Source organism: Mustelus asterias, chromosome 9 (assembly GCF_964213995.1).
Source record: "Mustelus asterias chromosome 9, sMusAst1.hap1.1, whole genome shotgun sequence".
In the NCBI taxonomy this organism is placed as follows: Eukaryota; Metazoa; Chordata; class Chondrichthyes; order Carcharhiniformes; family Triakidae; genus Mustelus; species Mustelus asterias.
The window spans coordinates 49,690,356-49,716,021 of NC_135809.1; the positions used below are offsets into that span (position 1 = coordinate 49,690,356).

Here is a 25,666-nt window from a genome sequence, read left to right on the forward strand (position 1 = left end):
CTCCTGACTGCTGAGGACCATCCCACAGGTCACTGGCTGCAATCTCCTGATGCTTAATGATGCTCCTGACCACAGGCCAGACTGAAAACCTGGCCTGCTGTCTTGTGGAGCCTGCAGCAGATTAGTTAAATGAGGCCCTGATCTGAAGATGAGCATATTTTCTAGATGCCCGTTCTTGTCAGGTTTTCAGTGCACTACCATCTCCCCAACAATTTCCCAGCCTCCCTATTAATATGGTGGCCAATGTGGCATTTGCCTGTGCTTGCTATCATGACATAAAAATTGTAGAGTACAGAAGGAGTCCATTTGGCCCATCATGCCTGCACCAGCACTTTGAAAGAGCTAGTCTCATCTCCCTGCTAAGTGCTACAGATATTTTTCAAATATATATCCAGTTTCCTTTCAAAAATTACTATTGAAACTGCTTTCATCATACTTTCAGACAGTGAATTCCATTATAAATCACTATGTAATCTTATCCCTGGCTAATTTGACCTTCCATTTTGGGTCCTCTGATTATGGACTGAACCCCTTGCTAGTGGAAACAATTCCTCCATATCTACTCTATCAAAACTCTCCATTATTTTTAAAAATCTTTACCTAAATCAATGCTTCATCTAATACAGAATTATTGAGAAATTTTGCTGTTATATGGCCAGCGAAGACAAACGGAAATCCCATCCTGTTGCTCTTAATGTATCCTTAGATTTCATAGATGGCCGGTTTAGAAAGATATGCTTCAACCAGCTGACTGAGACACTGATAATGCACAGTGCTAAGAACTAAGTTCACTGAATAAAATCGTTTTTTTGTTCAATTTAAGGTTTTATTTGCAGGGAATTAAGTGTTTTTTGTTTTTAAAAAAAACACACTTTCCAAACAGTGATGGAGTCCTTAATGAGGAAAATTAAAAAGAGGTGACATTTGCGATTTACAACTTACTTTTCACCATTATTACAAAAAACCAACATCACAAACAGAATCGAACATTGTCAACATCAGGACAATCAGCACTTGTGCTGGATACAGCTTCCAACAAAAACTCTTACAAACTTCAGATATCCAATGTACAATAACTAGCTGCTGTTACTACGTCAGCTAGTCCCTACTATTCCCTATGCACATCACATAACACAAGCTTTAAGCTTTCTTCACATCCAAGGGTTAGGGACCATATGATCTGAACTCAGGAATCTGGCAGAATTTAATTTTATACATTATGTAACACTGCTTTTATCAATTCAGACTAAAAACCATCCCCAATCATATTTCTGCCACAGATTTTCCTCATCTACAATCATATTTTACAGTTTTCTATGTGTTACAGTGCCACTCAGTCTCACTGACAGACTCGCTTGCAAAATTTAGGAACAGCAATACACAGTTTCTAAAGTGTTTTGAGAAGTTTGGGCTCTGTTGGCAGGGAAGTTCCATCCAGTTTGTTCCCGAAAGATGCTGACACGTGGCAAAAAGCGACACTTGTCCCACGATTGAAGGGGCACTGTTTCTTGCCAAAGCAAGATGCAAGAGGCTTTTCAGCAGTGCGTTGCCACTGAGGTATAAGTGGACATTTCCCGCCGTATTGTGCTGAATGGAGAGAGCTCAAGTTCTGTGGTAAACTCGTTGTCGTTGTCATCGCTGGCGACAGTGGATGACTTGGGGCCACATTCCTCACAGCAGCAGCAGCAGCAGTCCAGAAAGGCTCGGCTAAATGGCTTGCACAGGCAGAAGAGGACCACCGGGGTCACACAGGACTTGAAGAACAAAAGGAACTGACTGATGAGCTGCAAAAGATCCACCGTTTGCTGGGAGACCCCAGTAACCATGTAGGCAGTCACAATGTTGCAGATGTTCTCGGGGATGATACAGAACCCATACAGAATGGTCAAAGCCACCACCGTGCAGTTCATCTGGCCTTCAAGCTGAATCTGACGTTTGTTCCCTCTGGCACAGGACTTCTCCGCCTTTCTGATTTTCCTAGCTGTCACAATGGAGCTGCCAATTGTGAAGAGGGTGGGCAAACAGAAATAGCAACCAAAGTACCACCACATCTTGGCACTGTCATAAGTCAGTGCCAGCACGTAGAGAGTGTCTGGTAACTTAGCTGATATCTTCACAACACAGCGGTCTGCAGTCGTATCGGAGGCTGCCACCTCCTCCGTTGTCAGCTGCCGAAGAGCAATCTCTGGAAGTGCTAGTAACATGGCGCCCACCCAGATGACGGCCAACTTGGCCGTTGTTGATGAGCAGTTCTCAATCATCTCGTAGTACATCTGGACGTTGGTGGCCGCTCTGAACCTGTCAATGCACAGCGCACACAAAGTGAAGGTGGTGACTCCGAGGGAAGCAACCTGTCAAAGAAAAGGACAAGAGGAAAATATTATGAGTATAGTATTATTTATTGTGGCACCAAGAGCCATTCAGTCGAGGGACTAGTTAACCCAATTGACTAGGAATGTGTTGCAGAGTAATGCCAATAGTGTGGGTTCAATCTCTGTAAGGGCTGTGATAGTTCTTGGAGCTTGCCCCCTTGCCTTGCCCTGTGGTGATGCAAAACTAATTAGCTGCCAAGTTGACTGACCCCTTGAATCCTCTTCACCTTTAGGAGGGAGGGGGTGTCGGGGGAGGCAACACACCTTCCTCCACATTATCAAATGCTTGAGCATTAGTTTAGCTATAAACTGTGACCTTCGAAATCCTTTACAGTTTGATCATACTTGAACAATGAGGAGTCTACCACCATCATGGCTACTAATAAGGAGAGTTGATCAGGGAGAATCAACATCCACCATTACTTAATCCCATTTTTAATTTCTTTTTTTAAGGAATTTCTTAAATATTATTTAGCAATATTTTAACAATATTGGCCATCTTTGTGGGAAGTGAGAAACATTTGATGCTGCCCAGGTCATAAGTGGATCGTAAGTACAAATAGCTCTTTGGTATGATACTTTTGCAGCAGGTGTCTGGTCAGCAGTGTTTGTGTTTTTTCCACACACTTGAACATTGAAGAATGAAGATCAGAGAACCATACAGTAGAGAAGAAGATCAATTAGCCCATAATGCCTGTGTCAGCACTTTGAAAGAGTTACCCACTTATTCCCACTATCTTGTCCTTTCCCCATCGCCCAGCAAACTTTTTTCCCGTCAATTATTTATCCAATATTCTTTTGAAAGTTACTGTTGAATCTGCTTCCACTACCTTTTCAGGAGCACATTAGAGGTCACTGCCACACGCTGTGCAAAATAAACTGTTCCTTCATGTCGCCTCTGGTTCTTTTGCCAATCACCTTAAAACTGTGCCACTGGAAACAGTTTGCCCTATCTAGTTGATCAAAACCTCTCATGATATTGAACACCTCTATTAAATCTGCCTTACTCTTCTCTCTCTAGGGAGAATGACTTCAGCTTCTCCATATCATTAAAGTTACTCATCTCTGGTACCATTAAAAATGATGTGGAGATGCCGGCATTGGACTGGGGTAAGCACAGTAAGAAGTCTCACAACACCAGGTTAAAGTTCAACAGGTTTATTTGGCAGCACAAACTTTCGGAGCACTACCCCTTCATCAGGTAAGTGGGAGTTCTGTTCACAAACAGGGCATATAAAGACACAAACTCAATTTACAAGATAATGATTGGAATGCGAGTCTTTACAGGTAATCAAGTCTTAAAGGTACAGACAATGTGAGTGGAGAGAGGGCCAAGCACAAGTTAAAGAGATGTGTATTGTCTCCAGCCAGGACAGTTAGTGAGATTTGCAAGCCCAGGCAAGTCGTGGGGGTTACAGATAGTGTGACATGAACCCAAGCTCCTGGTTGAGGCTGTCCTCATGTGTGCGGAACTTGGCGATCAGCTTCTGCTCAGCGATTCTGCGTTGTCGTGTGTCGTGGAGGCTGCCTTGGAGAGTGTTTACCCAAAGATCAGAGGCTGAATACCTGTGACTGCTGAAGTGTTCCCTGGCTGGAGACAATACACACCTCTTTAACTTGTGCTTGGCCCTCTCTCCACTCACATTGTCTGTACCTTTAAGACTTGACTACCTGTAAAGACTCGCATTCCAACCATTATCTTGTAAATTGAGTTTGTGTCTATATATGCCCTGTTTGTGAACACAACTCCCACTCACCTGATGCTCCGAAAGCTTGTGCTGCCAAATAAACCTGTTGGACTTTAACCTGGTGTTGTGAGACTTCTTACTGTGCTTACCATTAAAAATGTCAAGTCTATATGGATAATGACTGTATTTATTTTGCTAAAGATGAATACATTTTATAGTTCCTGACAAACTTTAGTACTCAAAATGTACATGTAAATCAGAATTTACTAATTTGTTATGTGTATACATATATAGGGGAAGCAGTGGCGAAATGGTATTGTCACTGGATTAGTACTGCAGAGACCCAGGACAAGATTCAGGACCTGGATTCAAACCAGATTGCGAAATTTCAATTCAATAAAGAAAAATCTGGAATTAAAAGTCATGAATCATGAAACCATTATCAATTGTTGTAAAAATCCATCTGGTTTACTAATGTCCTTTGGGGAAGGAAATCCTTACCTGGTCTGGTCTATATGTGACTCCAGAGTCACAGCAATGTTGTTAATTCTCAAATACCCTCTGAAATGGAGGGCTGACCCAAGCCAACGACGCTCACATCCCCTCAGGGAATAGAAAGAATATATAATATATATATATAATTTTATCTCAGTGTAGTTTTACCCTAACTTTGCAATTTGTTTAGGTTTAAGCGAAAGCATTAGGCGTCCTTGAATACAAGTGTTAACTTGTTAACATGAAAAAACTCTTTTTTAATCCCAGTTTTTCTTGGGTGTCAAGGGTTTCGGGGGGAGTAAGAGAAGTTGCCGAAGAATGTGTAGATGGGGGTTCAATAGAGGGGTGAGAAGAGGCTCATGTAGAGAATAAGCACCAGTGTGGACATATTGGGCTAAATGTCCCTTTTCACTGATGTAAGTGCTCTGTAATACATTGCAAGAATATCTAAGTGTTGAGAGGTGGGTACAAATAACTTTACCTTACAGAAATTTCCATAATTGTCTCCATACCAACTGAAAATTAACTAGTAGCCCTGTCTTAGCTGGACTCCTTAAGGAGAAAACAAATACAATTAAAACTGAAGAGGCTCATTCAGAGTTTTCTTCATTCTCGGTGAATGGGCCTTGCTCTTGGGTACCTGTTCGACATTTACTGCCCACCTCTAACTGCCCTTGAGATTCACAGTTGAATCCAAATAAGTGGCTTGCCTGGCCATTATAGCAAACAGCTAAGAGTCAACCAGAGTGGTGTGGGATTGGAGTCACATATATGTCAGACTGGTTAAAGGTGGCAGGCCTTGTTACCTAAAGGGCTTTAGAACCAGTTTTGTTTTTGTAACAACAGTTCAAGAGTTTCATGGTCACTTTCATTGATGTGAATATTTAAAAAAAAACAGAATTCAAATTCTCAAAATGGCATACGAGGATTATGAACTCAGTATCTTAACCACACACTATTGTGTCCACTATCATTCTGAGTGTCAAAGCACTAATACTTCAAACCTTAGAGTCGAGTTGATCATTAGACTGATCTTCATTCAAATGAATGATGAGATATCAAGTCTGCCGCCCTGTGTAAAACCGATGCTGTGGCTCATATTCAGCTGCTTGTTCGAGAAAATTGAAAGCAGCTATTTTTTCAAATGGGTGACAAGTGGAAAATCTACTCCAATAATTAGAGTCTCTGATACAGCCACTGGGGGGAGAGGAAATCCGGGGGCTGGGCAATCCTAGCAACCCCTTGTTGGCTGGTAGTCCTAGTGCATGGCCCCATCCCCCCTCAACAATCATCTCCGCTCTCCCTCCCTCCACATGTCCCAACCCTACTGCCTCAAACATTGGCTAGAAACCCTGGCACTCATTGTTGGCTGCCAATTCATGGCAGTTCAATGCTAGGCCATCTGTCAACTTGGAGGTCTAAGCCTGCCAAATAGACAGAAGATCTTGAAGTGAGGGAATAATCTACAAAAAATATTTAAATTATTACATGAATGGAGAAATTACAATAAAAAGTAAAAGGCTATGTGTTAAGATTCCTTTGCTAAGCATTTATACACACTGTAAAAGCAAGAAGGTAACTAGGGAAAGGGTAGGACCACTCATGGATAAAGGAGGGAACTTGTGCTTGGAGGCAGAGGATGTCGGCGAGATCATAAATGAGTACTTTGTGTCGGTATTCACCAAAGACAAGGACATGGAGGATAGTGAGATTAATGCGGAGCATGCTAATATGCTGTGGGAATTTTGAGATCAAGAAAGAAGTAGTGTTGGTTCTCTTGAAGAACATTGAAGTAGATAAGTCCCCAGGGCCCAATGGGATCTACCACAGGTTATTGAGAGAGGCAAGACATGAGATTGCTGGGGTCCTGACAAAGATCTTTGTATCCTCGCTCACCACTGGAGAGGTCCTGGAGGACCGGCGAGTAGCTAATTTTGTTCTTCTGTTCAAGAAAGTAAAAGGGATAATCCAGGAAATTATAGACTGGTGAGTCTCACATCGGTAGTTGGGAAGTTATTGGAGAGGATTATTAGGGATAGGATTTACACACATTTGGAAAAGCAAGGTATAATTAGGGAAAGTCAGCATGGCTTTGTGCAGGGCAGATCATATCTAACTAACTTGATTGATTTTTTCGAAGAGGTGACGAAGGTGATTGATGAGGGTAGAGCAATGGATGTTGTCTACATGGATTTTAGTAAGGCTTTTGACAAGGTCCCTCATGGTAGGTTCATTCAGAAGATTAAGATGCATGGGATCCACGGCGACGTGGCCACTTGGATGCAGAATTGGCTTGCCCAAAGAAGTCAGGGAATACAGGTGGAAGGGTGTCTTTCTGGCTGGAGGTCCATAACCAGTGGTGTTTTGCAAGGATCCATACTGGGATCTCTGCTGTTTATGATATATATAAATGACTTGGATGAAAACATAAATGGTGGGGAGTTGGTAAGTTTGCAGACGACACAAAGATAGGTGGAGTTGTGGATAGTGTAGAGGATTGTCAAAAGATACAGCAGGATATAGATTAGTTGCAAATATGTGCAGAGAAATGGCAGATGGAGTTTAATTCAGGCAAGTGTGAGGTGCTGCTCTTTGGGAGATCAAATGAAAAGGGTAAGTATACAGTTAATGGCAGGATCCTGAACAGTATTGATGTACAGAGGGATCTTGGGGCTCAAGTCCATAGCTCCCCGAAAGTGGCTGCACACGTAGATAGGGTGGCAAAGAAGGTGTATGACATGCATGCCTTTATTGGTCGGGGCATTGAGTCAGGATGTCATGTTAAGCTTTACAAAACTTTAGTTGGGCTGCACTTATAGTATTGCGTACAATTCTGGATACCACATTATAGGAAGGATGTGGAGGCCTTCGAGAGCATGCAAATGAGGTTTACCAGGATGCTGCCTGGATTAGAGGGTATGAGCTATAAGGAGAGGCTGGATAAACTAGGGTTGTTTTTTCTGGAGCGGCAGAGGCTGAGGGGAGGCCTGATAGAAGTCTATGAAATTATGAGAGGCATAGATAGGGTTGACAGTCAGAATCTTTGTCCCAGAGTTGTAATGTCTAAGACTAGTTGGCATGCACTTAAGATGAGAGGTGGAAAGTTCAAAGAAGATGTGAGGGCAGGTTTTTTACACAGAGAGTGGTAGGTGTCTAGAACACGCTGCCCGGGGTGATGTTGCAGGCAGATACAATAGGGGTATTTAAGGGGCTTTTAGATAAGCACACGAATATACAAGGAATAGAGGGATACGGACCAAGGGCAGACAGAAGAGATTAGTTTAATTTGGCATCATGTTTAGCAGAACATTGTGGGCCAACAGGCCTGACCTGTGCTGTACTGTTCTATCTTCTATGTTCTATTTTAATTAATTCATTGAACTATTGATTTTATGATGTGGAGATGCCGGCGTTGGACTGGGGTAAACACAGTAAGAAGTCTCACAACACCAAGATAAAGTCCAACAGGTTTATTTGGTAGCAAAAGCCACTTGCTTTCGAAGCGCTGCTCCTTCATCAGGTGAGTGGGATTTCAGTTCACAAACAAGGCATATAAAGACACAAACTCAATTTACAAAATAATGGTTGGAATGCGAGTCTTTACAGGTAATCAAGTCAGTGGAGCAGAGAAGCAGTGACATCTTCTCCGGAGCCTTCAACATGTCATTGATGAAGCCAAACATCTTGCCAAGGCCATCCCCACACCCCCACTTCTTGCCTTCAAACAACCGCACAACCTCAAACAGACCATTGTCTGCAGCAAACTACCCAGCCTTCAGGAGAACAGTGACCACGACACCACACAACCCTGCCACAGCAACCTCTGCAAGATGTGCTGGATCATCGACACGGATGCCATCATCTCATGTGAGAACACCATCCACCAGATACACGGTACATACACTTGCAACTCGGCCAACGTTGTCTACCTGATACTCTGCAGGAAAGGATGTCCCGAGGCATGGTACATTGGGGAGACCATGCAGACGCTACAACAACGGATGAATGAACACCGCTCGACAATCACCAGGCAAGAGTGTTCTCTTCCTGTTGGGGAACACTTCAGCGGTCACGAGCATTCGGCCTCTGATCTTTGGGTAAGCGCTCTCCAAGGCGGCCTTCACGACACAAGACAGTGCAGAGTCGCTGAGCAGAGACTGATTGCCAAGTTCTGCACACATGAGGACAGCCTCAACTGGGATCTTGGGTTCATGTCACACTATCTGTAACCCCCATGAATTGCCTGGGCTTGCAAAATCTCACTAACTGTCCTGGCTGGAGACAATACACATCTCTTTAACCTGTGCTTAACCCTCTCTCCACTCACATTGTCTGTACCTTTAAGACTTGATTACCTGTAAAGACTCGCATTCCAACCATTATTTTGTAAATTGAGTTTGTGTCTTTACATGCCCTGTTTGTGAACAGAATCCCCACTCACCTGATGAAGGAGCAGCGCTTCGAAAGCTAGTGGCTTTTGCTACCAAATAAACCTGTTGGATTTTAACCTGGTGTTGTGAGACTTCTTACTATTGATTTTATCCAGATTCACATGTTTGTTTGCTAATACTGCAAATGGTGGATTTGCTCCAAAAGGGAATTTAAAACAAATATATATTTGGCAGGTGGAAATATTAAAAAGGAAAATTCAACATTGTCTTATCTGCAGATTTGACCACTGAAAGACTTTCTAAAGAAAGAGCTTGCATTTATATAGCACCAGTCATGAGCTCAGGACCTCCCAAAGTACTTCACAGTCAATTACTTGTTTACGACGTTTAGCCACATTGTCAGGTAGGAAAGACAGCAACCAATTTTCACACAATAAGAAGTTCCACAAATGGGAATGAGATAAATGACCACCTAATCCGCTTTACTGCTGCTGGAATAAATATCGGTCAAGACATCAGGAGATCTTGTTTGCTCTTCTTCAGGTAGAATATTTTACATCCATCTGAGGGGGCAAATGGCTTAACATTTGAACCAAAAGACACATCTCTGACAGTGCAGTACTCCCTTAGTACACTGAGGTGCCAGTCTAGATTATGTGCTCAAATTTCTGTGTTGCGTTTGAGTGCATCATTCCAGCGTTACACATTTTTTCAAAACACTATTATTGCAATTCCTTGAAAGTCGAAGGGCTGGATTTTCCGATCTCGCTCGCAGCCGGGATTCTCCTGTCTCACTGCAGTGAACGGAGATTTGGCTGAGCGTCAAATTCTCTGTCCTCACGGGCAGGGCTTAAACGGCTGGGAAATTCCAGCCAACAAGTTACTCCAAGTTTTATTCTTGCAGTAAAATAACGTCATTCTCTGGGATGATGACTGAATTTATGCTCCTATGAGTTCAAAGCTAACTAATTAATTGCTGAAAATGTAATATTTTAGAAAGAAAAGTTTCTTGAAGTTCTGAACAGATCTTCTTCAAGTTTTGTTTGCGTGCTACTGTGAAGAATAACACACTGTACACATTTTATACTTACTGTAAAAAGTTCTCAAAAATTTCATACCATGTAAAACATCATTGGGGAGGCACAGTTGCACTGTGGCTAGCACTACTGCCTAATAGCACCAGGGACCCGGGTTCGATTCCCAGCCTTGGGTCACTGTCTATGTGGAGTTTGCACGTTCTCCCAGTGTCTGCATGGGTTTCCTCTAGGTGCTCCAGTTACCTCCCACAGTCCGAAAGATGTGCTGGTTAGGTGGATTGGCCATGTTGAGTTGCCCCTTAGTGTCAGGGGGACTAGCTAGGGTAAATGCATGGGGTTATGGGGATAGGGCCTGGGTGGGATTGTGGTCGGTGCAGACTTGATGGGCTGAATGGCCTCCTTCTGTACTGTAGGATTCTATGATTCTATAATCTGCTTGTTTACTTCTGTACCTCTCTAAATCCTTCAATTTACTTTTCCCAAAATCTTCATTTTAAAGATTGCTGATCTGCAGAGTCTATTATGCTAAATACTATCACAAGACATAGAACATTGCCCATCCATCATCTTAAATTTACAATCCCCCATCACCCTGCCTCAGTAGCTGCCATGTGTACCATTTACAAAATGGCATCTTGCCAACACTTCCTTGACAGCACCTTCCAAACCTATGATCTTCACCACCTAGAAGGACAAGGGTAGGAGATGCATGGGAACACCAGAAATTCCAAGTTCCATTCCAAATCACAATCCATATGACACATGAGGGATCAGGTTAAACTGGATAGAAAGACCCAATTCCCCTTAGTTGATGATTCCATAACAAAAGGGATAGATTCAGGGTAAGAGATAGGAGCTTTAGTAGGATTTGAAGGATATATATTTTTGCCCAAAAGGTCAGGAATGCACTGCCTCGGAGAGTGATAGGGGCAGAAACATTCAAAACACTTAAAAAGTACTTGGTCATGCACTTGTAGTGGCATAACCGGAAAGCTACAGCACAGAACAAGAGCTGCAAAGTAGGATTAGGTGGATGGCTCTTTATTGGCTGGCATAGACCTGATGGGGCCTCCTTCTATGTTGTAATCTTCTTTGATTCAATATTTTATACCATCCTGATTTATATATTACCGGCCACTCCTTCACCAGCATTCTGAAACTCCCTCCCCCACAGCACTCCACATAGACTGTGACTGTTCAAGAAGGTGGTTCAGCACAACTTTCTCAAGAGCAGCTAGAGAAAAGCAATAAATGCTGGCCTTGATAGTGACTCCCATATTCCAAAGAAGAATTTTAAAAACTCAAAGTCGTATTTAATAAATTTTGACCGTCAATAATTTAATCAATGAAATAGCCCATAAGCATAAATATGCAAACTCTGACAGAACAAGGCTGATCATTAATCTTTGATCAATCTCACCTTCAAAAGCATCTTTAAGGGTACACTTTTTAAATAAAAACAATAAATATACTAATGTTTTTCTTCCACATGAAGTACGATAGGCAACGTGTTGGGAACAAGGTGGATGTGACTAAATTATGCCACAGTATGAAAGGTGTGTGAGACAGTAGGGAATCTCTCAACATCAAACATCCTTCCAGAAGGGAACTTGGTAAATCAACACATAAATAAAAGGAAAATACTTCAAATGACTTGGTCTATAATATTGACAGATTTTTTTTGCGTGTATGACAATATTCCCTTCAGCAGAAATTGGAATACTTGTGTTAATAATGCTTCAAATGTTGCGACACGCCAGTCAGCCTTAATGACAGAAAAAGTGAGGATGCGCTTCTCACTCAATCCAATTAGGTAAAACCTGTCTGTGCAGGTAAATCTGATGATTACAAGGTACAACATGCTCCATGGTATTTACGTTGAATAGCCTGCAGGTTTATAGGAATGCTAGAGATAACAAATGTATAAATTACAAATGGCACAATCTTCCTGTCCTGCAAATAGGTGTTTTAACCCCTGCTCACTGTAAAGTTTTGAATCATAGATAATATTTCATTTGCAGGGCTGGAGAGGAAGGGAGATGTTTAACCTCCTGCCTTTGTAAATATTGGTTCCTTTCTCCTTATACAATTTCTTTTTACATGCAGAAGTCATTGCTTAGCTTAAATCCAGCACTCTATTTGAACGGAGGCACATATTTCTACCTGACTTCAGTGACAAGAATTCACTGTTGTACAATTCCAATCATGTTAAGTACCTCTTCACTTTATGTGCAGCAAGGGGATGGGCGGGGATGACCAAGCTGACTGAAACATAGAACATAGAACAGTACAGCACAGAACAGGCCCTTCGGTCCACGATGTTGTGCCGAGCTTTGTCTGAAACCCAGATCAAGCTATTTCCTCCCTATCATCCCGAAGTACTCCATGTGCCTATCCAATAGCTTCTTAAATGTTCCTAAAGTTTCTGACTCCACTATCCCTGCAGGCAGTCCATTCCACACCCCAACCACTCTCTGTGTAAAGAACCTACCTCGGACATCCTTCCTATATCTCCCACCATGAACCCTATAATTATGCCCCCTAGTTACCGCTCCATTCACCCGAGGAAATAGTCTTTGAAAGCAAAGGGTACTCCGATAATACCCAGACTCAGACTTCTTTGCTGAAGTTACTTACAGGAAGAATTTCACCCATACAGAACATAACTAATTGATTACACATTGCTTCTTTAAGTTTTCAATTACTATTCATGTTTCTTTACTTATAATTAATAGTACGCAAATGTGGACACTGACGTGTACTTTGAAAGTATGTGTCAGGCCATTTAATACGCTCATGGATTTAACAACGTTCTCCTCTGCTCCCCTCAGATTTTCTCCCATTTCACACCTCCTTTCCTGAAAGAATAGATCCTGGTTGGTGTATTTACTCCATGGGCACTCGGCACCAAAACCTCACCAAAGGCTTCAATCTTTGAGAGTGCATCTAGGCAAAGGTTGGCATTCTCTGCCTTTGTGCCCGCTAGTCTACAATCTTCTGCCCCTTTACTTTAATCACAAGCTGGTGGGCTCAGAAGCAGGAAGTCTACCTCTCTTCAGCTCTGAAGAAGCATCATACGGACTCGATACGGTTAACAATGCTGCCAGGCCCGCTGAGTTTTCCAGCCTTTCCTGTATAATAGCAGCAAGTCCATGTCACTGACTCAGCAATTCAATGGCACCACCTCTGATTCACTCCCACGTTACGAGATTGCAAGGAATCCTGGCTCATGTTCCACTTCAACAAATTTATCACAGGGCAATGAATAAACCTGGAACATTTTGGTCTCAAACTTGGTACCAGTTGGCCTCAAACCTATTGGCATGTATGGCCTTTAACCAATTCCAAAGTGTAGGATGTGTAGAAATGTGAAGACTGTTATTGTAGAAGTTCTCTTTTTTTGCTGCTGGTCAGTCAAATATTGCAACAAAGCAATCTCAGAAAGCTGGAATTTCTCATCAGATCATTATAATCGTAGTCTGCTCAATGCTAAGGCCTTACAATGCATGAGCCTATCATAAGGAAAAATTATGAGTAACTTCAGTTTTCCAGCCTGGAAAGGGGTCAGTTAAAAATGGGTGGACAGGCCTCCAGTCACTGTCTGTGTGGAGTTTGCGCATTCTCCCCATGTCTGCGTGGGTTTCCTCTGGGCGCTCCGGTTTCCACCCACACTCCAAAGATGTGCGGATTAGGTTGATTGATCATGCCCATTAGTGTCAGGGAGATTAGCAGGGTAAATACATGGGGTTATGGGGATAGTGCCTGGGTGGGATTGCTGTTACTGAGGCTCGGATGGGTTGAATGGCCTCCTTCTGCATACGGGTATAGTAATTATTAAATACTGTAAATAAGATAAATAAAATGGGTGCCCCATTTTAGGAAGGATGTGAAGGCATTAGAGAAGTTGCAGAAAATATTCACAAGAATGGTTCCAGGGATAAGGAACTTCAGTTGTAAAGAAATTTGGAAAATTTAGAATTACTTTCTTCAGGGAATAGAAGGTTGAGGGGAGATTTGGTAGAGGTGTTCAAAATCATGAGGGTTCTGGACAGAATAGATGGGGAGAAACTGTTCCCACTCATGAAAGAATTGAGAACGCGAGGGCGCAGATTTGCAGTAATTGGGAAAAGAAGCAAAAGTGATATGAGGAGATACTTTTTCACGCAGCAAGTGGCCACGGTCTGGAATGCTCTGCCTGAGAATGTGGTGGTGGCAAGTTCAACTGAAACATTCCAAAGAGAATTAGACTGTTATCTGAAAAGGAAGAATGTGCAGGGCTATGAAGAGAAGGTGGCAAAATGGACCTAGGTGAGTTGTTCAATCAGACAGCTGATGCAGACACGATGAGGCTGATTTTACCATTGCGTTGCACCTGTTTTCAGGTACGATGCGATGTTAAGTGGGCCGTAAAGTGCTGAGCCCGATTGGTGCCGGTTTTCGTGGCCGGCGCCATTTTACGAGCGCCGGATATCTGGCGCAGTCAGCCTCTCGCTGGAAATGGGCGAGAGGCAGGTTAATATATTTAAATCTATTGAAATGAAAATTTGCATCTGCTTACCGAGCCTGGCGCTCAATCATCCAGACTCGGCCTCCCCCCCTCTCCCCTTATAACCTCTCCAGGAAAGATTGGCGTCGCGAGGAATAGACATGTTCCCCATGAACGGGGAGCAGTCGGCTTAGCCTCGACGGTGGAACAGGAGGCCATGAAGGCCCCCTGGGGAGGCTGAGGATAAGGGGGGGATGCCCCTTGGGCAGTGCCAGACTGGCAGTTCCACCCTGGGCAACACAAGTCTGGCATCTGAGCAATGACCACCAGGCAGTGTCAGGGGGCAGGGCTAATGGGAGAGGGGCCAGTGGGGGGGCAGTGGGGGTGGGACCAGTGGGCGTAGGGCCAATGGGGGTAATAGGGTGAGGGGCTAATGGGGGAGGGGCTAATGGACGGAAGGGCTAATGGGGGAGGGGGGCCCACTGCCACTCTGCAGTGATCGGTGGGGGGGAGGGAGGGAGAGGGGGCCCGCTATAACTCTGCAGAGATCGGTGTGGGCGAGGGAGGGAGAAGGGGCCCGCTGCCACTCTGCAGTGTTCGGTGGGGGGGAGAGAAGGAGAGGGGGCCCGTTACAACTCTGCAGCGATCGGTGGGGGAGGAGGGAGGGAGAGGGGGCCCGCTGCCACTCTGCAGCGATCGATGGGGGAGGAGGGAGGGAGAGGGGGCTCGCTGCCACTCTGAAGCGATCGGTGTGGGGAGGGTAGCGGACCCACGATTGGTAGGGGAGGAGGAGTTCCGCAATCGGTGGGGGGAGGGCGACAGGTCTGCGATTGGTGGGGGAGTGGGGTCTGCGATCGATCTGGGCAGTGGGGAGGGGTTGGTGGGAGCTGCATCTTGGGCCATGGGCCCCCATGATCACAGTGGAGGAGGGGGGAGTTGCTTCAAGCTGCCTGCACTAGCAGGGGCCTGACAGCTCTCTCTTGTTACTGTTACTGCTAATGCGCATGTGCAGCATCAGAGGCCCGCACATGCACACTACCTCCCTCTGCAGGCTTTTGGGTGCATTAAGCCCCGCACACCAGCTTCTGCAGCACGAATTTGACGCGCTCAAAATTTTGCAGGCAAAGTGCGTATGGGGGAGACCTAAAATGGGCCTAAAAGTCAGATCCGAAATTCTCCCAGTTTCAAGTCCGCCCAGCACTTAAAAAATTGTAAAATCGCCCCCGATGGGCCAAATGGCCTGCTTCTGACCGTAACAATTCTGTGATTCTGTGAATTAAGATAATTACTTTAAAACAGGCTTGTCCAATCTTTTGGGGTCAGTTAAGGGCAGGGAGAGAACATTTCAATCTTTCACATACTCGGGGCTGATGAGCCAATTTCACAAAGATAAGGTTTGGCATAAAATTAAACACAAATTTAAAAAACAAGCTGAAAAAAGAACTTCCCTTTCCAAAGCAGGTCACAACAATAAATTGATAATTTAAATGAGACTAATAAATAAAGCAATCATTAGAGTGTGAAAGGATGAGGATGTGTGTGTCCAGGTCACTCACAATCTCCAGGTGCTCACTCACTCCCCTGGTCCACTGTGAGAGTGGATGTGAGTGCCTATTGGTGTGCAGGGGTGACGGTGAATGAGAACCAACACTTCACACACATACACACAGACACACCACCCTCCACACACACTCAAACCCTCTGACACATACAGACCATGATCTTACCATTTCAACCCGCCAGCCGATGAGCAGGACAAGCCGATAAGGGTGCGAGGCTGATCTCAATATTTAAATTCTATTCAAAGTGGAATTTAAATATTACAAGTGAGCCCGGGAGGAATTGTCCGGGCTCACTTGCCTCTGCGGCCTCACTGGTGAAGATTCTCTCCAGTGAGGATCGCATATGGTCCGCATCAATAGGGACCAGGTGTGATGGCCTCGCTGGTCGGGTCAGGGGACAGTGAGGCCCCCCTGGAGGTCAGGGGCAGAGGTGGGGTACCCCTTGGGCAGTGCCAACCTTGCACTACCAGCCTGGCACCCTGGCAGTGCTAGCCTGGCACCCTGGCACTGCCAGCATGGCACACAGCCACTGCCCACCGAGCACTGGTCACTGCCCAGGGGCAGGGCCTGAGGGGGTGGAGCCAATACAGAAGAGAAGCAGCCTGAGGGGGCGGGCTTGAGAGGAGAACGCTGCATGCTCTGCAACAGCGATCGGGGGGTGGAGTGGGGAGACACACTACCGATCGGAGGGGAGGGATGGGGAGACATGCTAAGCGTTCTGCAACCGGCGATGAGCTGATCCATGTGCGGGGTTGCCCTGCTGCACAGCCCCGTGATAGCAGTGGCAGGGACAAGCAGTGGTGGGGGGATCGGATGGCTTATAATAATGCGGAGGGTGGGGAGTGGGGAGCCACAGAGGCCCGCAGTTTCTGGGGGGGGGGGGGCGGGGTGCATTGGCCACAGAGCCCATGGTAACTGGGGGGGGGGCGAGGTATTGGCTGCAGAGGCTTGCAGTAGCGGGGGGAGACAGTGAATAACAGAAATCTGAGCATGTGCAATTGTGCCCTCTGCTGCTATCTGCCAGCTTTCAGCAAGCTTTGGCCCCGCCTCCACCACCTATTGGCAGGAACAAGATTTGGCTTCATTTTTTTCACAGAATGAGGTAAGATTCCATTTTTAACTCAGCCAAATAAACAGTGCGATTCTCTTCTGTTTTCACACTCATTTGGCACTTAGAATTCTTTTGGTAAGATCACTGATACACACACACACTCATCCCAAACACCACACACTCCTCCTCCTCAAATAAACAGGCACTCACCCCACACTAACATACACACACTCCTCCCACCCCCACACACAGACTCACCCCACACACACATACACTCACCCCTACACACACAAACACACACACTCACCCCTACACACACAAACACACACACTCACCCCTACACACACAAACACACACACTCACCCCTACACACACAAACACACACACTCACCCCTACACACACAAACACACACACTCACCCCTACACACACAAACACACACACTCACCCCTACACACACACACTCACTCCCCCCACACACATACACTTACTCCTTCACACACAGACATACACACATTCACCCCACACATACACTCACCCCACACACAGACTCACGCCACACACACTCACCCCTACACACACACAGACACGCACACTCACCCCTACACACACAAACACACACACAGACTCACCCCACACACACACTCACCCCACACACACACTCACCCCACACACAGACTCACGCCACACACACTCACCCCTACACACACACAAACACACACACTCACCCCACACACACTCACCCCACACACACACTCACCCCACACACACACACACACACTCACCACACACATACGTTCACCCCACACACACACAAACTCACTCCATACACAGAAACAAACACAGTCACACACTCCCCACACACAGACACACACACACTCACCCCTCATACACACACTGACTCTACACACACACTTTCAAGCTCCTTCACACAAAGGCTCACCCCTCTCACACACACACTCACCCCACATGCATATACACACCCCTTTCACAAATGCACACTCACCCCTCTCTCTCACAACACACACACACACACATATAAAGACACACACACACACGCACTCACCTCTCTCACACACCCATTCACCCCTCTTCACACAAACGGACACACAAACTCGCTCCTTAAATATGTACACACATACACTTATAACTAACATTATAAGAATGGTCAAAACAATATTTGGATTGGTAATAACAGTAAACATGAGGCTAGTCAGGTATCTGGATTGGATATGTACAGTGAAAAACAACAAAAAAAGACAAATTGGATCATGCTGCAGCAGATAATCTAAACTGAAAATCCTCCTACTACAAGGTTGAGGGACATTGTCTGTGTATAAACCACCTATCCTCACTCACTCAGACCCACCTGCCCATCCATTTACCTCTTACCCACCTTCACTCTCACCTCCCACCCAGCACTCATTCACCTACCCACCCGCAAGGTAGTTTCACAAACATTTAGCTGCATCATCAATGACTTTCCTTCCATCATAAGGTCAGGAGTGGGGATGTTTGCACAGTGTTCAGCACCATTCAGCAAGTCCAAATGCAACATTATCCAGACTTGGGCTGACAAGTGGCAAGTAGCGTTTGTGCCACACAATTGCCAGGCAATGATTATCTCCAACAAGAGAGGATCTAACAATTGCCCCCACAACATTCAGTAGCATTACCGTCACTGAATCCCCCCATTATCAACATCCTGGGGGAGTTACCATTGACCAGAAACTCAATTGGACCAGCCATATAAATACCATGGCTACCAAAGCAGGTCAGAGGCTAGGAATCTTGTGGCCAGTAACTCACCTCTTGACGCCCCCCCCCCTCCCCCCCAGAGCCTGTCCAAAATCTACAAGGCACAAGTCAGGAGTGTAATGGAATACTCTCTAATTGTCTGGATACCTCACAGTGCCAGGGGCCCGGGTTCAATTCCTCGCTTGGGTCACTGTTTGTGCGGAGTTTGTACGTTCTCCGTGTGTCTGTGTGGGTTTCCTTCAGGTGCTCTGGTTGCCTCCCACAGTCTGAAAGGCGTGCTGGTTCAGTGCATTGACCATGCTAAATTCTCCCTCAGTGTACCCGAACAGGCAGCTGAGTGTGGCGACCGGGGGATTTTCACAGTAACTTCATTGCAATGTTAATGTAAGCCTACTTGTGACTAATAGATAAACTTTAAAAACACTCAAGAAGCTTGACACCATCCAGGACAAAGCAGCCCGCTTGATTGATAACCCTTCCACACATATTCAATCCCTCTACCAGCGATGAACAGTGGCAGCAGTATGTATCATTTACAAGATGCACTGCAGGGACTCACAAGCCCTCAACCACTACCGTCTAGAAGGACAAGAGCAGCAGATACCTGGGAACATCACCTGGGTTCTCCTGCAAGTCATTCACTCTCCTCACTTCCAAATATATCACTATCGCTGGGTCAAAATCCTGGAATTCCCTCCCTAATAGTAGTGGTTGTACCTAAACGTCAGGGACTGCAGCTCAAGTTCAAGAGGCAGCTCACCACCACTTTCTCAAGGGCAACTAGAGATGGGCAATAAATGCTGGCCTAGCCAGCGACACCCCAATCCCATAAATACATTTTAAGAAGAATAAAGTGCCTATTGGAAATTGGTGAAAATTACATTCAGCATCAAGATTGGAAAGAAATCCTTCACTCAAAAATTGACATTCTGCAGGTACAAAAACATTCAGGTCATTTAATACAATTACATAGCCTAATGACAGAATTTATGTATTAGAAATTCAATATTTATTCAATGGATCAAATTGTCTCATCACTGCATTTTCTTATAGAAATGATGCTAGAAACAAAATGTGCAGATATCAATCATGTTCTGAAATCAAAAAGAGAAAATGCTGGAAAATCTCAGCAGGTCTGGCAGCATCTTAAGGAGAGAAAAGAGCTGACGTTTCCAGTCCAGATGACCCTTTGTCAAAGCTGATAGTCATGTTCTCACTGTCAAGATAGTCAACTAGCCTAACGTTCCCAGACTAGAGTCAAGATCCAGGTGCCAGATTGGCTTGTGCTAACTCCTCCACTCTCTGTTAATAATGTATTTCTCCTGCAAATTATAATGTGCATGTTTTAATCTAGAAAGCATACCCATTTGGTAAGCAATTTAAAAGCACTCTGAACACTTCTATGAATATGTTTGCACTGTCCCCTAAGTGTCAAGTTTGTCAATCCAATTTATACACTTTCCAGACGGATTGAATCCATCCTATTTTGCATGTTTGATGCTGTGGGTTGGTTCTATTGCGAATTACCATTGGGCTACGCTAATAGGGTTCCGGGTGTTGTGGTCTGACCTGTGTGCAGCTCACTGGCACAAATTGGTGGAGAGGTTTTATTCTGGTGCCTGAGTAAAGTGGAAGGCAGGAAGTCAGTCAGGCAGTTTCTGTCATTCCAGATCAGAAAATGATCATCTCTGAAGTGATACAAACTGACATTTCACTTTGAATATTTTAAGCACTGCTACTTTGCAAAGGAGTGAAGCATTTCTCTGAATGCCCGTGAAATATTAGTAAAACCTGAAATTATTAGTAAAATTATTAGCAAATAAACTAGTGATGCAAATGAAGGTGGGGATTGACATAGTGACACTCTGGTGTGTGTCTCTCCAAGTATAAAGCATATTTCAAAAGAAATTGACAGAAGGACGATGTTTCAGTTCCAGCTTTGTAATTAGCAGCTGAAACTGTTTTGGGTTAACTCATTTCTTGATGTGGCGAAGTTTGCTGGTGTATTGAAGCGATCTCTGCAATCGTCTTCCTCTGCTCGGGAGGTGAGGGCGAAAGAATCAAGCGGATTCCACTTCTGACCATCATTCATTAACCCACCCCCCTCCCCGCCCCACCCCACCCCACCCCGCCACCAGCACGATCCCCTCCGTTAGAAATTGCATAAAGGATCGGGCCTGTCTCTTCCCAGCTCGGCCTAATAGTGGGCAAGATTTGGGCGTGGATATACATAAAGCCAGATTCCAGCAGCAAATTGAAAGAAATGCTGTTTCAACTGGCACACTAATGAACATCAGTCTCGCTGGAAGCAGTGATGGATGGATCTCCGCCCTGTACTAAAACTGAGATGTTAACAGGGCCAAAACACACAAACAAGGAATTCATTTCAACAGTTGGGAATCACTGAGTCGGGATCACTTTGAAACTAATATGGGTTTCAACTCAATAATGTCACCGACACATTTATTCAGCAATTAGCTCGCATCCTCCAGAAGCACGTCATTAATTCTGTCTTATTTCACTCGAAGAATCACTTCACTGAATGGACCAATGCTGAATTGTTGCCCGGTTCTGCTGTCATATTCTTTACATAAATTAGCCCACAATTAGCAACATGGTACATACCCAATGTACACATTTTCGCAATGAACCACAGGGCAGGTGGAAGTGAGTTTAAGTGTGTGCCTGTTTCTTATTTGTATAAAGGCTGTGATTGCAGAGCGATTACTGTTAATTATTAACGTAAATGATCACGCCTAGCTTAATATAACAAGACAGGTGAACGGCCAAGCTATTCTCCCTGACATGCTGTTACCAAGGAAACTGACATGAAACAAGATAATAACTTGCAGCAGCATATTATTCTATTGACTAACGAAGCTGCTTATTCTCAGCAAAGGTACCACCGTCAGTTTCGATTTAACTTCTCCTGAAACATTAAAGCATCTGTCTGATTCAGGAGCTGACTGCCTTGCTGTGTGTTTTCTTCTTGGGTACTACTCGGCTTCCCGGTGTTGGCATTGCCTTCTCTTCAACACGTGTACCAGCTGTTTGACTATATCGTTCAGTGACAGCGTAGAACCATGCTTTAGGGCTGTGCTTAAAGTTCACTGGTGCTGGAAAGCAGTTGCCATTTTTATTGCAACCTTACTATCCCAACAGTATAGCCCCAGGGTGGGCCCTGATCTATACCCCCAAGTGGTAGCAATGAGATATTGTCTTGGAGCAGGAGTCCAAAACTAGAGGGCATGGGTTTAAGGTGAGAGGGGAAAGATTTGAAAGGGACCTGAGGGGCAACCTTTTCACACAGAGGATGGTGCGTACGTGGAATGAGCTGCCAGAGGAGGTGGCAGAGGTGGGTACAATTACAGCATTTAAAAGATGGTAGCCATGATGTGGAGATGCCAGCATTGGACTGGGGTGGGCACAGTAAGAAATCTCACAACACCAGGTTAAAGTCCAACAGGTTTATTTGGAATCAAGAGCTTTCAGTGCATTGCTCCTTCATCAGTTGAGTGGGACAGTTACTGGCTCTGAAAGCTCATGATTCCAAATAAACCTGTTGGACTTTAACCTGGTGTTGTGAGACTTCTCACTGTAACATTTAAAAGACATTTGGACAGGTACACAGATGGGAAAGGTTCAGAGGGATATGGGCCAAATGCAGGTAAATGAGACTAGTTAAGTTTAGGCAGCCTGGTCAGCATAGATGAGTTGGGCCGAAGGGCCTGTTTCCATGCTGTATATCTCTATGACTCCATGACTCAGGCAATCTCATATCAACATCAGGGGAACAGTCTGCAGCCCAGTCAAAAATGGTACTCATGGGATCCGTCGATCTCCAGGGCACATTTACACTTGGGTGTACACTCAAATAATAGCAGAATTCTGCGAGTGCTGGAAATCTGAAAGAAGAACAGAAAATGCTGGGGAGGGGAGTGGGGGCAGGAGGTCTGGCAGCATCTGTGGAGAAAATAAATCATTCGGATTCAAAAGGTTAACTCCATTTTCTCTCTGCACAGAAGTTGCTAGAGTTACTGAATTTTCCCAGCATTTTCTGTTTTTGTTTGGGTGTTCACTGTACAGGGTATCTTCACCACATGGACTCCTCCTACTCAAGAAGGTGCCTGACCCACCACCTTATCAAGGCCAACAAGGGGTGAGCGTCACCAGCGTTCTTGCTGGTTAAAACAATTAAACTAAAATAAACAAATTAAGTGGTGAAGCAAGAAGAGCAGCTCCCAAAAAGGGGGGAACCGCTCTAAACAAAAAATCAAAGCAGAAAGGAAACTTAAAACATGAAACCAAAATGTGATTAAAGGGGTCACTAATGCTCCCGAGTCCCTGTGGTGCCCAATGAGCACGGAAAGCCTCAACAGTGCTCTCGGGTACCGCATGCTCCCATTGCTAGCGAGGCCACCAAAACTGAAGAAGGAATCATTTATTTGTAATGTTTACACATTGATTTCCATGTTTAAGGAATGTGGGCATTAATATCAAAATGTGTGTAAAATTCATTCAAGGTTGGTCTTGTTCCCTCCCCAATTGCTCACCTCAAGATAAGGGATCACCTTGCAGGAAAGATCTCCAAGCAGCCACTTTTTAGTCAGCTCATGAAATATGACCAGAGGAAGACAGAAAAAGATGATGAGGAAGTCCCAGAAAGCCAGATTGGCCAACAGTGAGTTGGAGATACTCCTCATGTAATAGTTGTGGCAGACAATGCACATGATGGACAGGTTTGCCATGATCCCAATCACAAATATGATAATGGAGAGACACATGACAGCGTAGGCCCCGTAGGAGTCTTCGGTCACAGGGTAGAAAGGGTTCTTCAGCTGGCGCCTCCTCCCTGGCGCCTGTACAGGCAGGAGAGCCGGAGCACCCCCCAAGACAAAGCCACTGGAAGTGTTGAGGAATCCTCCAGTCCTGCTGTGGGTGTTGGAGTGCTCTGCCGATGCGTTGAGGTACAGGGCGGCAGCTTCCTGCTCTGGGTTCAACTCCAACCCCCCAGGCCCCGTGGAGTTAGCAGCAGGAGAATCTTTACCCTTCTCCCACTGTTTGGTCTTGCCAGCTGCTCCTCTCTGAAACCGCGCCGTGCTCATCTGGAAAAAGCCACCCGCCAGTGGGTGCCCGTGCCCATTGGTGTTCCTGGCAGCAGGGAGCTCGGGGTGGATTCGAGACTGGCTGTGCCCCCTGGCAGACCCTTGTACCATTGCCCCCTTCGGCCCGGGAAGGTTCTCCGTTGCATTCTTGCGGGGGTACTTTGAGAACTTGGACTTTTCCCATCGCTGTTCGCCAGTGACCGCTGTCTCATTGGAAAGCCACCTTCCTTTGTGTTTGGGGTGAGTCGGTGCTTCGCCCCCATGTCTGAGCGTAGGGTGTATACCACCCTCAGCTCCCTGCTGAAGCACTGCTCCACTCAATCCCCTTCGCCTGGTAGGTGAGTGAGGTGCCTGGGCAGAATCCCGGGTTAGTTCACTGTCCACACCCCAAGAGCTGTTGAGTTGAACTTGACTTGGGTTTGCACAGGCAACCCACAACAGACAGGACACAAGGGCCAACACAGGACAGCACATCTTCAGACTAACGCTGCGAAGGTTTTAGACAATAAAAACCCAGCTGACAGGAGTTCAGGATTCAATATCATCGGAGCTGCTTGCTTGGATCGGGAGTCTGAAGCTTCCAGTTTTAAAGTATTCAGCTGGCTCACCCCAAGGTTTCTTGGAAAGCAAGTTCAGGAGCCAGTATCAACATAATCCAAGTTTCAGTACCATTGAGGCTCATCTCCTGCTCTGGTCTCTCCTTCCCCCACAACTTGCAAATACAGCTCTCTGTATCTGATCAGATGGTCCCAGAGGTGTAGTCCAGCTCTGTGCTCCCAGCCTCACTCTCTCTTCCCCTCTTGCTGCTCCGCTTACTCTCCATTCAGTGTCCGCCACCGTTTGTGTCTGCTTCCCATTTCTCAGTTGCTTTGGTCAGGCACAGCACGGAACGGGAGAGGCAGCTTTCCCTCTCCCTCTCCCCCACCCCGCCTGGCTTTGAGGGGAGGAGCCGATCAGAGTCTGGGGTTCGCCAACACTTTCCGAGGAAGGTGGCTCCGAGGAGTAAAAGAGTCTGTGTGTTGAGGCAGGGGGGGGGAGACTGAAATCGATCCCAGTCTCTCAATCCACCAGGAGTCGAGGCTGACATGAACCACTGGGGTTAGCCAAGGCGGGGAGGGTGGGGGCTCGACTTGCCCACTTAACTCTGGAGATAACCCTCTCCATTCACTCCTCCATCAGTGCTTTCCGCTTCAATTCACAATGAACGTTACAATGGAAGGTCAATATCTTTCTCCTCCCCCTTTGCAAATGCCCCAGTCCCCCTATATCGATGTAAATAAGTGACTTAACTTGCCCCCTTTGAAAGGTGAGTGTTGACCTCGGTTTGCCATCAGTCCGGATTCCACCTGTAAGATCTCCACCCCAGTGCTACACGTTTGGCCACCCGATTCTTCTGTATTCACCTGGAGCGCAGACAGTCCTGGGTATATATGCACACACACACACTCGTCTCAAAACATCGCCAGCAGTTCCACCCGGATAATGTGCCAACAGCTCCCTCCTGTGAAAGGCAAGTCATTGCAACAGAAGCTAGCACTGTTCAACTCTGATTTGAGCCGAGCATTTTTTCCTTCCCACAGCTCGGCTCCTTAAAGAGACACTGCCTTTGTTGGAAAATTATTATTGAAATACAGAGACAGATTGTTCCAGAGTTCCAAGGCAGAGGTCTCACAATGTGCCGAGTGTTGGAAGAGGAGACCTCAGGACAATTCAGGGACTTGG

General features: G+C 45.6%; 1 protein-coding gene across 1 annotated transcript; it reads right to left on the minus strand.

Moving 5' to 3' along the window:
* Positions 1 to 738: 738 nt before the first annotated feature.
* On the minus strand, positions 739 to 25,405 carry LOC144499123 (prosaposin receptor GPR37-like). The gene is made up of 2 exons (XM_078221202.1): positions 23,393 to 25,405; positions 739 to 2,351 (listed from the first exon to the last, which is right to left on the minus strand). Exons 1-2 carry the CDS (start codon positions 24,416 to 24,418, stop codon positions 1,536 to 1,538), a joined length of 1,842 nt encoding a protein of 613 aa, XP_078077328.1. The 5' UTR covers positions 24,419 to 25,405; the 3' UTR covers positions 739 to 1,535.
* Between the last annotated feature and the right edge of the window lie 261 nt (positions 25,406 to 25,666).